This window comes from Fistularia commersonii, chromosome 4 (genome assembly GCF_037954325.1).
Source record: "Fistularia commersonii isolate RoL2024-O1a breed Wild chromosome 4, RoL_Fcom_v1.0, whole genome shotgun sequence".
Lineage (NCBI taxonomy): Eukaryota > Metazoa > Chordata > Actinopteri > Syngnathiformes > Fistulariidae > Fistularia > Fistularia commersonii.
The window spans coordinates 2,632,568-2,648,916 of record NC_141287.1 but is presented as its reverse complement, the minus strand read 5'-3'; the positions used below and the strand labels follow the sequence as shown (position 1 = coordinate 2,648,916).

The following is a 16,349-nucleotide window of genomic DNA, read 5'->3' as shown; positions in this document are numbered from 1 at the left end:
AGGAGATTCTCCAACGTGCCCGCGCCGGGCGTGCCCGTGGTGGAATGCGCGTTCCCGTTCCGGCAGTCCGAGGCGCTAATTGCGGAGCGGCGCGCTTGTCGTTCCGCGCACGGATAAGGAGCGTCAGCACGCCCGACCTGCGGTTCTCCGAGGAATGAGGGTTTCTGCTCTTGCGGTGGACGCTTTCCCTTGCGGGATCAGAACTTGACCCCGCATTTTTTTTTTTTTTTTTTTTTTTTTTTTTCTAGTCTGAGCAAGTTGACGGTCCTGCTCGGTGCACCGCGAACCGCAAACCCCCTCCCCGCATCCTGCACCCTGCAGGAGCGGACCTTTTGCGCGATGCTTCTGATCGGCTTGTAATCCCCCCCCCCCTCCCCCCCAGGCCTCAGAACTCTTTTTTATTTTTATTTGTGATTATTCTGTGTCAACATGCGTTCCCGCCGCGGCCCCGCAGGATTATAGCCGGATATTTGATGAGACGGGCCGCGTTGCGTGAAGGTTCATAGAAGAGGAGCCATCATGTACGCCGGACGCAAGAGGAGGAAACCCGTCCAGAGAGCGTAAGTTCTCCTTCTTCCTGCAGACACTTTCCGTCTCATCCAACAAATATTTGCTAATTTTCCAAAGCGGGTTTGTTATTATCATCTGCCGCAAAGCCGCGATCGGTGGATAAAAAAAAAAAAAAAAAAAAAAATGTTCGTTCATATTTTCCACAAAATTCGTTATTAACTTAAAATAAAAAGCATCGAACACGGTTGGAATTTTTTTTTTAATGTTTTCCAGCCATTCCCTCCGAGTGTTTTAAATTAAATAATAGCGTAAGGTGTTATTTTCGATAGCGTGTTGCCTTAAAGGCTACGGATTATTGCAGGCCTCCAGGAGCGGCCTGGTTTTGACCTTCAAAACTCCTCCCTTTTAGAAAAATCACTGTTATTACATTAACAAATACTTGTTAATAACCCAAAGTTGGTCTCTCTTTTTAGTTTCGTTTAGATTTTGTTTTCTAAACGCTATTCGTAGCATCCTCTGCCAGCTCGACAATCTGTTTGGATGCTAGTTATTTCCATGATATCCTATATATTTATTCATTACTTTGATACAATATTTTTAAAAGTGAGCTATTCGATTTTAACAAAAAAATGGATCTTTCATTTCCCCCAGTTGAATAAATCCCCATACTCAATTAAACGTTTTATTCAAAAGTTAACGGCGATATCAGCTCAACGCTGTGAAAGCCTCGGGCTTATAATTAAGGTCTTAAACAGTCGTGACGTCATTCTGTCGCCATTTCCCTCAGCGTTTTATTTGTTTTTGAAAGAAACACATTTAATGACGGTAAATTCAGATTTAAGCTGCGCGACGAAAATATTGTAGCGTTTTTTCACATCATTTGACAGACCTGGTGATAATAACGGCGATGTTTGTCATTAAGTGACACCTTCTATTGCCGTTTCTTATTTGACTTGGTGACATTGATCTGGGATTGGATATGTAATCATGCCTATATCTCTTCAAATTAGTCCTATATTTATCAGCAGAAACGGATCCAAATTTGCACGAGGATTCCTTAAAAGATTCAGGTTTGAAATTGAGGAAATTAAGATAAATCTCTGTAATACTCCTTGTCTTACTTAACCTCTGTACCGAAGCCAGCTGTTCAGAACCTTGCTTTAGAAATACAGGTGTAAAATGTTGTTCTTTGCAACATTAAAGAATCCACCCCTTCCTCCCTACCTGGTTTTCCTGCCCAGTTTCATAACATCAGCTGAGCAGTTTTTGCGCAAACCTGCTTAAAACGTAGACGGGGAAATGACTCCAAAACATGAAAAGCTAGGCCAGCGTGGCAGGTCAAGCGCACTGATATCCATCACTGATGGAGTATAAACAAATCTCCATCCATCCATAGCACAGTGTGGTTTGTCTCAGAATGAAACCATAACAATAAGACATTTACCTGATGAAATGAAAGCGGAAACGTAGAAAACAAAAACTAAGTGCTACTTGTTTAGCACCAAGTACCTTCACGATCTCCATAAATCTTCTCTTTGGTCTCCCTCGTCTATACAAGATGCAGTTTACCTGCGAGCTCCCACCTCCGCTCTAAGTTACCCCATGTTCCTGTCTTTTCTGGAAAAAAGGGTTCACGACAGCCATTTTCATCCTTTTTGCAAAATCTACCATCATCCGTCCGTCTGTGTTCCTATCCTGAATATCAAATCTTCATCCCCTCTATTGCCTGCACCAACTTGTCACATTGAAGTCTGCAACAATTACAGCTCTCTCATTTCGGGGGATATTCTGCATCACTTTATCTAACTCATTCCAGAACTTCTCCTCAAACCCACATCCCAGATGCAGGGCATAGTCGCTATCAACATTGAGCATCACACCTTCAATTTCCAGTTTCAGACTCATAAGTCTATCTGATATTCTTTTCACCTCCAGGACATTCCTAACAAACTCCTCCTTCAAGATAACTTCTACTCCATTTCTCTTCATGTCAGTACCATGATAGTACAACTTAACCCTCATATTATGTTAAGGGTCAATTTGACCCATTGGGTCAATGGGTGAAACGGGTCAAATTGACCCTTAACATAATATGAGGGTTAAAGCCTGGTACTAAGATTCTAGTCTTGCAACCTTTCCACCTGGTATCCACTTTCTTTCTATTCATAGTGTTGACAAACTCTCTTTTCCTGTCAGAGTCCCAATATTCAAAGTCCCTACTCTCAGTCCCAGACTCACGCCTTCCTCCTCTCCTTCTTTGACCTACAGTAGCCCAGTTTCCATTGGTTCCCTGTAGGTCGGTACCAATGGCGGTCGTCGTTAACCCTAGCCTCGACCGATCCGGTATGATCTGGTTATTAGGTTTGATTTGCATGTTTGGTTTGGGAAATGTTTTATGCCGGATGCCCTTCCTGACGCAACCCTCTGCATTTAGCCGGGCTTGAAGTTAATGGAAATGGAAATAAAAGGTATCATGAGCCAGGAAACAGCTTGACAGTCACCTTTTCATGCAGCTATTTTAAGTAGAAACATTAAACAACATCATCTAAACGGTTCAATGACATGTGTTTCCTGAGAAGAACGTTCGACCCAATTTTAATTTTTGGAAATGCATCAAATACATACAGTTGCAATGCAGACCTGCTCTTTGTACTGTTGAAGATACAATAATTTTATATTAACTGAAAAGAGTGGGCGTCACAGGCACATAATGTTACGTCAGCATCTGGCTGTTGTCATTAAATGAGTGTTGCATAACACAATATGTCGATTATGACATGTTGCCTATAGAGCAGTTTATCAGCCTCCCCCAAGAGATTTGAGATGTGATGCAATGATTCCCTTTGAATATTTTCTGATCAAAACATCCAAGTAAGTTACATAGCAACTCTGCACAGCCAGGAAAATTTTGAATCGCAAATCCAAAGTTCCGACTCTCAAGTGAAGACATGGAAATCTCAAGAATTCCATTCAAGTCCTCAAAATTCCATTGGCTGATTTCAAGTGTTCTTGTGGTAATGTTAGTTAAAAAAAAAAAATCAAAGAGGAATAAAAATGCAACTGGCATCTTGAATGATTATCTAAAAAAATGCTTGTATTCGTCGTCTCCTTCATTCATTTTTTTAAGCATTTGCAACTTAGCAGGAATTTGCTAAGTAGAAACAAATTAAAAAATATAGCTCACTTGTGTTCTAAATTTTTCAACGTGGATATATTTATTTTCCATGAATTAAGCTTATTAACATGCACTATTTATGGTAATAAACATTTAATTCAATAATAAAAAAAAGAACCTCATCTTTAATTCATCAGGCTGGTGAATTTTGTTTTGGAACAACAATCTGACATAAGTTTTGAAGTCCAAAATTCTGTAATCCATCTTAGACAATCAAGTGGTTGAATTAGGAATACAAAAAAACGTTAAAATCGATGATGATGCAGACAAAGGTAAGCATGAAACAAAATCAATCATAGAAATCCACAAAAAGGCATTTTTGCTGGTAAATATTAAATAAATCACCAGTTTTTCCGTCTATGCTCAATTATGTTTTCTGTCTGAAGCAACAGCAATCAAATCAAATGCCTCAGCTCTCTGGATACAGCATTGAAGATACATTCTGTGTGTATATTTCTATAATTCAAAGCATTTTTAAAGCTGTTATTCCTCCCACCATTTCCGGTGAACACAGATTTTAATTTTTCTGCAGTTCCATCCATCCATCCATCCATCATTCGTTTGCTGCTTATCCTGCACTCATAAAACCAATAATGTTCAGTGTTATAAAGTACAGCCACAATTAACCCTTCCGCTGCCTAATTGCTCATGCTTTATTATTTCGGTATGTCCAATTATTCACTTGGGCTGGAAGTAATTTCTTTTTTTTTTGTTCTGATTTTGTCAAATACATTGTTTATTTTATAACACACAAAGGCAAAAGTGAGTGTGAGCATGCACAGACAAGCACACGAACCCACAATTTGCTGAATATGTCAAAGCTGAGAAACGTCATCAGAGAAGTCATCAAAAAATACTTTTTGTGTCCTTTAATTTTGTTAAAAATACTTGATTCTCAGTGACTTGATGACTTTCTTTTACCCAGATTTAGTCATTTCCACAACTAAATCGATTGTCAAAAGATAACCCGCGGCTTCACCTTCAGAATGTATATGCTGGTGAAATAGGTAATTAGTTGAATTGTTTTTAAACCAATATTTCAGTTTTACCAACCAGAAGCCATCACAGGATATTAAAATTTACAACGTTCTCGGGCAAAACCTTGGGATGGAAGGAACAGAGATTAGAGATTATCTTCTGGAAAGGTGATGCCGCACGAATGGCAGCGAGTTACTGCAGTTCTTTAAGTTTCTTTTGCACATTTTGACAGCTGACATCCCATCGTGGGATCAAGTTTTGAGTTTGATACAAAGCGGTTCTCCATTCTCAACGATTCTCAGGGTGAAACAACCACCACCTGAGGGAGCGAAGTCCAACCCGTCCAAGCGGCATCGAGACCGGCTGAATGGGGAGCTGGAGAGGTTGGCCAGCCTCTTGCCTTTTCCTGAGGAGGTCACAGCCAGTCTGGACAAGCTCTCCATCCTCCGTTTGAGTGTCAGCTATCTACGAGCCAAGAACTTCTTCTCTGGTGAGTCAAAACATTTTGACATGGAAGGTTTCTTGTGTAAAATAGAGTGGGTTCGGTGATAGGCTGACATTTGTGTCATGGCAGCAGAACAACTTGATCCATAAAGTGCTAAATATGTGTCCCGTGATCAACCAGACATGTGAAGACCTGGTTAACAAGCGGCCACCTCCTTCCTCAGATGTTTTCATCCATGAAGGCAAATGTGTGTGTATGTGTGTGTGTGTGTGTGTGCGACGTCAGCGTCAATTATTTGAGGATTACGAGACGGAGCTTTTCTGGGTGTCCATTAAAACCAGTGCATCGGCAGGAGTTGCATGCCAGTGGATGAATGTGCATGGTCTTCACTACTATGTGGAGTGAAGACATTGTTATTTCAGGCAATGATCTTTCAAAGAGAATGCTGCAATGCGGCCGTCAGATGCTCTTGAAGCATAAATTATTCAGGAAAAACCCTAGAGTTTAAAGAATTTATGAAATGGAGGCAGAGCAATGTTTGTTTAAGGCAACATCTTTTTGAAATGGCTGTTGGAGGTGAGATGGACAGAATGCTGCGGCAGTGATATGTGTTTGCAGTGGAAGTAGAAATGCTTGTCATGATTTTATTGTGTGTGTTTGTGTGCAAGCTTTTTTTTTTACTTGAACCTGCCATGCAGCTGCTTGTTTAAGAAGGTTCCTTCAAAGGCGTCTAATGTCCAACAAAAGCAGGTTGCAGTTCATACCGCTTTTAATTTATTCCCCATTTGTACGTTATGTGAAATGACCTAATATTTTTTTTCTTCATAGATTTTATAAACAAAGGGTCATACCGTTTCTAGAGGTAGACCAGTTGTCTTCTCGAACCACATTAGCCTATTTCCTGGACAGCCTTTAAGTAATTAAAGAGCTCAGGGTTTTTTACATTAAGAAAATAGCTCTGAGGATCCTTAGGGTGCATTGCTGCCCCTGTGGTCAACTATCGATTGTTGTTTTTAAAACATTGCACGTCCTGCAGTTTGACGTATATAGCGATGGCAACTGGGTTGTAGAGGAAGTGACTGCATAGCTTCAGTGAACCCTGACAGTTCAGAAGTGAGCGGTTTTAGCACTACTTTGAGGTCCAAACACAGCAAGAGCCACAGCATCGCAAGGTATTGATAAGAATTTTAATGTGCAGCATAGAAGTATGTTTTTGGGCTTTTTTTCCACAATACATATCGCAACATAACCTGGTGTATCTGGTTGACAGCATTAGCTCAGTGGCCATCTTTGTTATTATCAGCCACTATATAGGGCTTGTCCCACTAAGGCGGTCTGAATAGAGGGGCGCTAACTCTTTAAAACCGATAACAGCGAGATCACCCCACCCAACCCAAAGAGCCGTTGTAACAGCTGTTGTCTGTCTTTTGGATCATTCATGCTGAATATGAGGCAGCAGCATATTAAGTGAAATAGGGAATGAATAGAAACTACTGGCCTTTCATATTCAGTTATTATAGGTAGGGACTTTCACTGTGGGGGGATATTTTACGGCATATTATTTATAATTTGATCCGTCTTTTGCAACAGGTACAGAAAACTTGCTGTGAAGAATCAGTAATATGTATGTCTGCTTACATTTTGTCTCGGGCACATTTTCCAGTTACTGGTTTTTAATTGCAAGCTCGTGCCCCAGTTAAACATTATTGAAGACAGCATTTTTATACCATGTATACATTAAATCAACATCCTTTTCTGTTCTTTGTATATAATGATAATCTTACCCCTTCATCATGATTTTTTTATGTTTACCTTAAGAGTAAATTTGTAGTGTCATTGATGAAATCTGAGCTTATGGTATTTATCATAAGTATCCTTCTGAGCACAATCAGGCTCATTACGTCCTTACCAGGGTTGCCAGTTCCTATCGCAGCATCTTTCCCAGGTGTTGGGCTTCATCTGAAGACATTATTGGATCAAAAATAGCTGTTCATCTACTGCCAGGTCATAATAACCATGACATCAGAAAGCAATACTGTCTACTCTGTCCAGACAGCCAGTTTGGTCCACGGTATGTCTTTGGTTCTTCAATTGTTGTTCAGAGGAATCCATCATGTAGATTATAGTCAAATCTTGCAATCAGCATCTTCTATCTGACGTGAAAAGCTAATCAAACCAAGATCTTGCAGGGATGTTTTCCAGCAGCTAACAAAGAACAGCCTCCATATTCTGTGTGACATCGGTGATAGAACTTCCTTCACTTTGCCATTGTATTTCCCACAAAGAGGGGCAGCAGTCAATGTTTGATTTAGTGTTTATCGTCACAAATATAAAGAAAAGATTCCTTTGGTACCTGAAAATCCACTATAACTTCACAGACCACCACCTCTCACAAGATATCTAAAAAACACAAACACGAAGGTCTCTCCATGTGCTGGGTGTTCACTCTTTGCTGATGATGCTGCACTGATCTGCCTGTCTATCTCCTGCTCCATCCTTCCTTCACCCAAAGATACTTGAACTCCTCTACTTGGGCCAGGACCTCGTCCCAATCCGGAGGGGGCACTTCATCTATTTTCCAGCTCAGATCCATGATCTCAGATTTGTGCTGATCCTCATCCCAGCTATTTCAATATTGGCTGTAAAGTGATCCAGCAAGATCTTGAGATCACAGCTTGATGAAGACAAGGGAACCATATCTTCTTCTTCTTCTTCTTCTTATTCCCCTTTTGGCTTTTCCCTTCAGGGGTCGCCACAGTGAAACAACGTTCTCCATCAAATCGTGTATCCTCCTCTCTCACACCAACTACCTTCATATCTTCACTCACGACGTCCATAAATCTTCTCTTTGGTCTTCCTCCTGACCTCCTGCCTGGCAGCTCCAATTCCAGCATCCGTCTACCAATATATTCACTATCCCTCCTCTGTACATGACCGAACCATCTCAGTCTGGCTTCTCTGACCTTCTCTCATGTGCTGTTCCTCTGATAGACTAATTTCTGAGCCTATCCATCCTGGTCACTCCCAAAGAGAACCTCAACATCCTCATCTCTGCAACCTCTAGTTCTGCCTGCTGTCTTTTTGTCATTGTAACAGTTTCAAGTCCATATAGCACTGTAGGTCTCACCACTGTCTTGTACACCTTTCCTTTTATTCTGGCTGAAAGTCTTCTATCACATAGTACCCCGGACACTTTTCTCCACCCATTCCAACCTGCTTGGACCCGTCTCTTCACCTCTTTTCCACACTCTCCGTTGCTCTGGATTGTTGACCCCAAGTACCTGAAAACCTCCAACTTCTTGATCTCCACTCCCTGTAGCCTCACCGTTCCACCCGAGTTCCTCCCATTCACACACATATACTCTGTCTAACTTTCATTCCTCTCCTTTCCAGCGCATACCTCCATCTCTCTAGGCTTTCCTCAACCTGTTCCCTGCACCCACTACATATAATAATGTCATCTGCAAACATCATGGTCCGAGGACCATGTCTAACCTAATCAGTCCGCTTGTCCATCACCACTGCAAACAAGAAGGGGCTCAGAGCTGATCCCTGATGGAGTCCCACCTTGAACTTCTCTGTTACTCCTACAGCACACCGCACCACTGTCTCACAGCTAGCATACATGTCCTGCACCAGTCCAACATACTTCTCTGCCACTCCAGATTTCCTCATACAAAACCAGAGCTCCTCTCTTGGCACCCTGTCATATGCTTCCTCTAGGTCTACAAAAACACAATGCAGCTCCCTCTGGGCTTCTCTGTACTTTATTAGCATTCTCAAAGCAAATTCTGCATCTGTCGTACTCTAGGCATGAAGCCACACTGCTGTTCACAAATGCTTACTTCTGTTGTCAGTTTCACTACTCTTTCCCATAACTTCATTGTATAGCTCATCAACTTTATCCCTCCATAGTTGCCGCAATTTTTGCATATCCCCTTATTCTTAGTTGTATGTATATCAGCCGTGCTTTGCATGTATGGGGTCCTGGGTTCAATCCCCGGCATTTCCAATGTAAGTCACTTTAGTTAAAAGCATCTGCCAAATGAATATATTATTCTTAAAAATAGGCAGCATCACAGTTCATATCAATTCTTCAGGCATCTTCTCACTCTCTAAGATCCTGTTGAATAATCGAGTCAGAAACTCTGCTGCAGCCTCTCCTAGGCACTTCCACACCTCCACAGGTATATCTTTAGGACCAACTTCCTTTCGACTCTTCATCCTCTTCAATGCCTTCCTTACTTCACTTTTACTAATCTCTGCTACTTTGTTGTCTACAATAGTCACCTCATCTACCCTTGCCTCTCTTTCATTTTCCATATTTATCAGCTCTTCAAAGTACTCTGTCCATCTTCCCATCACTCTTCTAGCATCTGTCAATACATTTACCTCTCTATCCTTAATCATCCGGACCTGCTGTACATCCTTTCCATCTTTATCTCTCTGATTTGCCAACATATATAAATCATTCTCTCCCTCCTTACTGTCCAACCGAGCATACAGGTCCAGGTCATCGTACGCCCTTTGTTTTGCCTTTGCTAACTCTATCTTTGCCTTATGTTGTATCTCCCTGTAGACCTGTCTGCTCTCTTCAGTCCTCTCAGTGTCCCACTATTTCTTTGCTAACCGCTTTCTCTGTATACACTCCTGCACTTCCTCATTCCACCACCAAGTCTCCTTATCTACTCTCCTTTCAGATGACACACCAAGTACTCTTCTACCTGTCTCCCTGATAACACTAGCTGTTGTTGTCCAATCATATGGAAGCTCACGCTGACCACCCAGACCCTTTCTCGACTCCTCTCTGAAAACATACAACACTCCTCCCTTTTCAGCTTCTACCACTTTGTCCTCTGTTCTGCCTTTGTCCTCTTCATCTTCCTTGTCACCAGAGTCATCCTACAAACCACCATCCTATGTTGTCTGGCTACACTCTCACCTACAACTACTTAACAGTCACTGATCTCTTTCAGGTTACCTCGACGCACCTTGACAGGGACATACCAACGGTATGTCTGTCTTTTCTGGAAAAAGGTGTTCACTACAGCCATTTCCATCCTTGAGCAAAAATGACCACCATCTGTCCCTCTGCATTCTTATCCTTTATACCAAATCTTCCCATCACTTCTTCATACCCTCTATTTCCTTCGCCAACATGTCAATTGAAGTCTGCATCAATTACTACTCTCTCATCTCATGGGGATGTTCTGCATCACTTCATCTAACTCATTCCAGAACTTCTCCTTCTCAAACTCACATCCCACCTGCGGGGCATAGGCATTAATAACATTGAGCATCACACCTTCAATTTCAAGTTTCAGACTCAGAAGTCTATCTGACATTCTTTTCACCACCAGAACGTTCCTAACAAACTCTTCCTTCCACCTCGCTCTCCATTTCTTTTCTTGTCAGTACCATGATAGTACAACTTAAAGCCTGCTCCTCAGCTTGTAGCTTTACTACCTTTACACCTGGTCCCCTGGTCACACAGTATATCCAGTCGTTGATAACCCTGGCCTCGACCTATGCGGTATGATCTGTTTATTCTGTTTGATTTGCATGTTTGGGTTTGGCAAAGTTTTACGCCAGATGTCCTTCCTGACACAACCCTCTGCATTCTTCTCGGCTTGGGACTGGCTCAGGGTCCTGAGGCCACATTAACAACAGAACCACATCATCTCCCAAAAGTAGGCACCCAATTCTGAAGCCGTGAAACCGGATCCCCTTACCACCCTTACCTGTGGCTAGAAATTCTGTCCATAAAAGTTCTGAACAGAATCTGAGATAAATGGCAGGCCTGGCAGAGTCCAACCCTCACCAGAAACAAATATGACTTACAGCTGACCAATGTGGACCAGGCTCTGACACCGGTCATACAAGAACAGAACAGCCTGTATTACAAGATCCAGTACCCCATACTCTCAGAGTACCTCCCAACAGGATTCCCAGTGGGACTCAGTCAAATGCCTTCTTGTTGTCCACATGTAGACAGTTTGTAGACTCCCATGTGCCCTCCAGAACCTGATTAACCCTTGTGTTGTCTTGCGAGTCAAAAGTGACCCACTACCATGTTTAGCTGTAGAAAAAAACACTATTTTTTTCCAACTCGAAATTTTATGACTTTTCCTAAAGAGACCCCATAATTAGAAAAAATGATACGTCTTTTTTGTTTATGTTTCCATGTGGGCTGTAAACCACTAGGGTACAAAAATTGTCTTATGGGTCATTTTTGACCCGTAGGACAAGGGGAGTAAACACAATGTTAAGATCGCACGAGGGTTAAGGGTATAGAGATGGTCCACTGATCCAGAAACTAGGATGAAAACCACATTGCCTCTCCTGTATCTGAGATTCAACCACCCAGAGGACCTTCCTTTCCAGCACTGCCGAGTAACTTTTTCAAGCCAAAGAGTGCGATCCCTGACCCCCCTTTCTAAAGAGGAGGATCCCCACTCTGGTTTGCCAATCTATTTGCACCAGTCCTGCTGTCCACGCAGTATTGCGGAGGTGTGTCAGCCAGATCAGCCACACAACAGAGTCCCAGAGATCCCACGGCAGATCTCATCTGTACTCAGAGCCCCACCACCAAGGGACTTTTGGACTACCTCAGCAACTTCAGCTTCAGTAATAGGGGGGCTCCACCCCAAAGTCCCTTGACTCAGCTTCCTCATTGGAAGGCATGTTCTCGGGATTGAGGAGGTCTTGGAAGTGTTCCTTCCACTGATAACAGCAACCTGAGTCAAGGTCAGCAGCCTGCCATATCCACTGTATGCAGTGTTAAAAGTGTACTGCTTCCCCCACCTAAGGTGTGGGATGGTGGACCAGAATCTCCTCAAAGTCCTCAGTAAGATTTACTCCATGGACTCCCAGAACTCCCCCAGCACCGAAGTTCTTGCCTCGGCGTCCAGCGAGCTGCATGCTGCTCAGCCTGCTGGTACCTGGAAGCTCCCTCTGGAGCTCCACAGGCCAGAAAGGCCTGTTAAATCACCTTCTTTAGCAGGTTCAAGGGTTACGTCCCCTCAATGTTTATTGATTGATTATTCAAATCTTTGTACTTTTTAAGACCTTAAAACACTTTATAGCCTTGACTTTGACACTTTGTAGTTTTATTTGTATTTCGTATTCTCCCACCTTCCTACTATTATTTATTATTGTCATGTTTTACTTGGAAGTCTGGCACAACAATTTCCTTCGGGATAAATAAAGTTGTTCTTATTCTTATTCTTATTCTTATTCTTATTCTTATTCTTATTCTTATTCTTATTCTTATGTCCCCCTAATCAAGGGGTCGGCAACCTTTACTACTCAAAGAGCCATTTGGACCCATTTCCCCCCCGTAAAGAAAACACCGGGAGCAAACAACCCTTTTGAGATTTAAAATGAATAAACATGGCATATAACATTTTTTTATGCCATTTTCGGCAGCCTTTTTGCCATTTATCAACAAAATAAATGTCGCATTTTTTTAAATCAATGACAGTTGTCATCCTTCTCTCTTTACATTTAATGTTTCAAATTAAAACATATGAACCCGCATGTTATTTTAAAAGCTTAGTATTGAAGGCACAGTAGCAAAGTCTGTTTATTCATGACACTGGGCCCAGTTTCATATAAAACAATTTTATACAATAGATAGAGTACAGGATTCCAACTCTGTCTCAGTTTTGGTGTCCTTTGCAGGAAAAATGTTGTATATTATGGTAAATATGTATCTTAAATGACTGAGGCTCAGCCACATTAGACTCAAGACATATTCTTCTGTGTTCTAGTGATGATGAAATACCCAACAGGATATTATTTGTCACAGTTAAGCCACTAATGCCATCGTTTCTCCTCCCAGAATTCCATTTGGTCCTATTTTTGGTCCAATTTTGTCTTGAACGTTGTTGCTTACTCAGTTTGCTGTTATTTGCAGCCGCATGTGAGATGCTATATTGAGATCTCCAACCAACACGTATAGTATTTGTACAAAAAAAATCTACTTGAGATAAAACTTAATTATGGGGTTTGTTGACGCTGGATGATGAGATCCATTTTAAATGAAAGGTGTGGATGTGCCAATTATTAATTACAGATTGAGATCGAAAATGTTTTGACTGCTCCAACATATATATATATATATACATATATATATATATATATATATATATACTGTAAGTGTAAAGCTCTTACAGCTTCTGAAAGTGGGACACAATTTAGTCAATGATTTAATAGACTTCTGTTTTATTTTTCTCAAATATACAATTTTAACGGGTATGTATTGTATCGTCATGTGGAAATAAAAAAAAAAATTACTTCATATTTCATTTTATTATTTAGCCAAATACACCAAATGGGGCTTTAGATTACTCAGAATTATTGTTGTGTTGTACATAGAAAGTTGATTTCTGCGCTGGTATTTTTCTCACGCTATTTACAACATTCAGTTGCAACATTCAGCAGTTTCCTCTCTTTCATCATCACACAAATGTCAGTTAAATTGTGTTGTTAACAAGTTTCTATGCAAAATTAACAGATTTTCTGCATGTTTTTCACATGCTGAAATGTTCATTATATAGATCGCTGAACCAAAACACAATAGAAGAGGAAAAATCAATGAATATTTAAAAGATTTTCCATAAAGTAGATCATTATATCTGTTATAAAAGCACAAGTGTGGAATGTCTTACATAATAGAGAGATAGTATATTACATTACATTACATTACATTTGGCAGACGCTTTTATCCAAAGCGACTTACAATAGAGGACATAGGGACTGCAAATACACTTGCAAATACACGATGCACAGGAAATATACAGAGCAGTAAGCTTGGGTTAGTGAGGGTTTTTTTTTTTTTTTTTTGACAAGACATACACAAACGTACACACACACACACATACACACACTGCATAGCCTAACTTGCTGCCTAACCTGATCTGGGGCATCAGCGCAGTAAAAAGTCCTGAAAGAGAAGAGTTTTTACCTGTTTCTTGAAGGTTGAGAGAGATGATGCTAGTCTTGTTACTTCCAGAAGTTTGTTCCACCACTGAGGTAGTGGAACTGAGAACAGTTTCGCCTGGGATCGCTTAAAGCGAGCAGAAGGTGCTGCTAGTAGGTTTGTATTAGAGAAACGCAGCTCTCTGCTGGGAACGTAAGGTCTAATCATTTGGCTCAGATATGCTGGACCTGTTCCTGAGGTGGTTTTGAAGGCCAGGGTCAGGACCTTGCGCTTGATCCTGGCAGCTACTGGATGAACAGAGGTGTAACATGAGCCCTTTTGGGTTGAGTGAATACCAACCGTGCTGCAGCATTCTGGACCATCTGCAGTGGTTTTATTGCACGAGCAGGTCGTCCAGCTAGGAGGGAATTGCAGTCGTCCAGGAGGGAGATGAACATGGCCTGAACCGATAGCTGTGCCGACTGTTGGGTCAGGAAGGGTCTGATTTTCTGAATGTTGTACAGCGCAAATCTGCAGATCCGGGCAGTTGAAGTAATATGGTTGGAAGTGTATATGTATATGGGCCAGCACTGCACACACATTATGTAACTCCTGCTGGATCAAGCCATGCTTCTAGACAATGGATTATGAATCACACTGTTCCCTTCCAAATGGGATGTATTGCAATGCAGAAGAAACTAATAAAATGAAAATAGCAACTCTAAGGTGATGGTTCTGTCTATGATGCTGAATTTGTGTTGATTAAATTGAAGCATTTGCTTTGCAGCTGAGCAAATAATAGTTTTAATGAAATAACTGTCCATTCATTGATGCAATGAAATTGCACAAACAGTGTCATCGCACAGCTGCGAAGTACCCGTTCGGACTGCAGCGTTAATGGCGCAGCATATTCTGCTTCTGTCCGCGAATGTGTTATGTAAGTTGTAAAAATCTTGTAACATATCATGATACTCGTCACTGATGTTTTATTTTTTTTAAAGCACCGACAACCCCTCCCCCTTTCTGTCCGTCACAAATGAAAGGGAGAGCAATTGCAGCTTCACGATCAGCACTGGGTCATCGCTCCCCCCCCCCCCGCTGGCCCCAACGTTCTCTCTGCTAGCCCTTCCCTCTGTTTTTCCGCTGTATAGCTTAACCCCATCCCCCCCCTAGCCTTTCTGATAACAATATGGCCTCGCGAGGAATGCAGGTCACCGAAGGGAGAACCTGGTAATCAGCGCTGACCCCTCCCTAACCTACCCTTCCCAAATCCAATCACTTCTCCTCCACGTTGGAGGTTTTTGGATCACCCTCCCATCAGCAAATATGCGACCATGTGATCGAGAAATCTCGGGAGACACGAAAGCGGCACAGGGTGCGTGCTTTCCTCTTGCATTAGCGGCCTCGTGCTCATGCTCAGCCTGTATATGTGTGTTGCATGCATCCATGTGTATGGTGTAAGTGGATGTGGAGGTATATGTGCATCGCGTGTTCAGTCGCTGCGGCGTTCGAGGGGTAGAAGGAGTTTAAATGTTCTATTTTTACTTACCGCCATTCACACTCGGGTAGAATAATTAACATAAAAATACACTCTCACAGATACTTTATGCCAGCGTTGCACTGTTTAAATACATGAGAACATACGTTCGCCAGCATAAAGGTTTGTGGTGGAGTAGTTTGATCACGAGTGTGAAGAGGTGAAATGTAGGTTCTTGCTATTAAATGCTTAGTCATATCTTATGAATGCTGAAACTGCTTGATGCAAATCTGTCAGTCTCTTATATGTTGTTTTTAAATAGTTGCGTTTTCATTCTAGACAGTCTTGGGCCCAGATAGGTGATCATAAAAGAAGTAAATAGCATTAGGGAACATTTATGATCCCTTGATTACCTATAATATACTGTAGGAAGCGTGTGGAGACATATTCACAGGCCTGGATAGCAGGAACATTTTCTGGGTTTCAAAGTGGAGGTGTCACTTGCACGGTACTTGTCAGTCTGTTTAATTTAGCTGTTTTGTCAGTTGTTATTTAATAGAAAAGGGTCCGTTTTATAGTTTATAAAATGCATACAATCTCAATCCCATGCATGCGATGGAGGTAAGCTGTTGGTGTCTTGTCTAAGCAAAATAATTTCAATGGTCAAAAGTTTAAATTGGCAAATGATGGTTCAGAATTCTGAATTCAGAATTATGGTTCAAATTATTGGTCAGAAAGTGGAAAGTCTTGGGCGATCAATTCTCTGTGCGTCTCTAGCGGTTCAATCCATAGTAACCGATTCATGCTTTGTAAATTTTACATGGAAAAAACAGTCTGACTC

The 16,349-nt window shown here is 41.5% G+C and overlaps 1 protein-coding gene across 1 annotated transcript in view; it reads left to right on the top strand.

Moving 5' to 3' along the window:
• The first annotated feature begins 213 nt into the window (after positions 1–213).
• LOC147234385 (aryl hydrocarbon receptor-like) overlaps positions 214–16,349 on the top strand; it is a 52,279-nt gene continuing 36,143 nt past the window's right edge. Inside the window, exons 1-2 of the mRNA XM_086144703.1 lie at positions 214–560; positions 4,966–5,153. Coding sequence (XP_086000829.1) covers positions 520–560; positions 4,966–5,153 — 229 coding nt within the window. The 5' untranslated portion in view covers positions 214–519. The remainder of the gene's footprint in view (positions 561–4,965; positions 5,154–16,349) is intronic.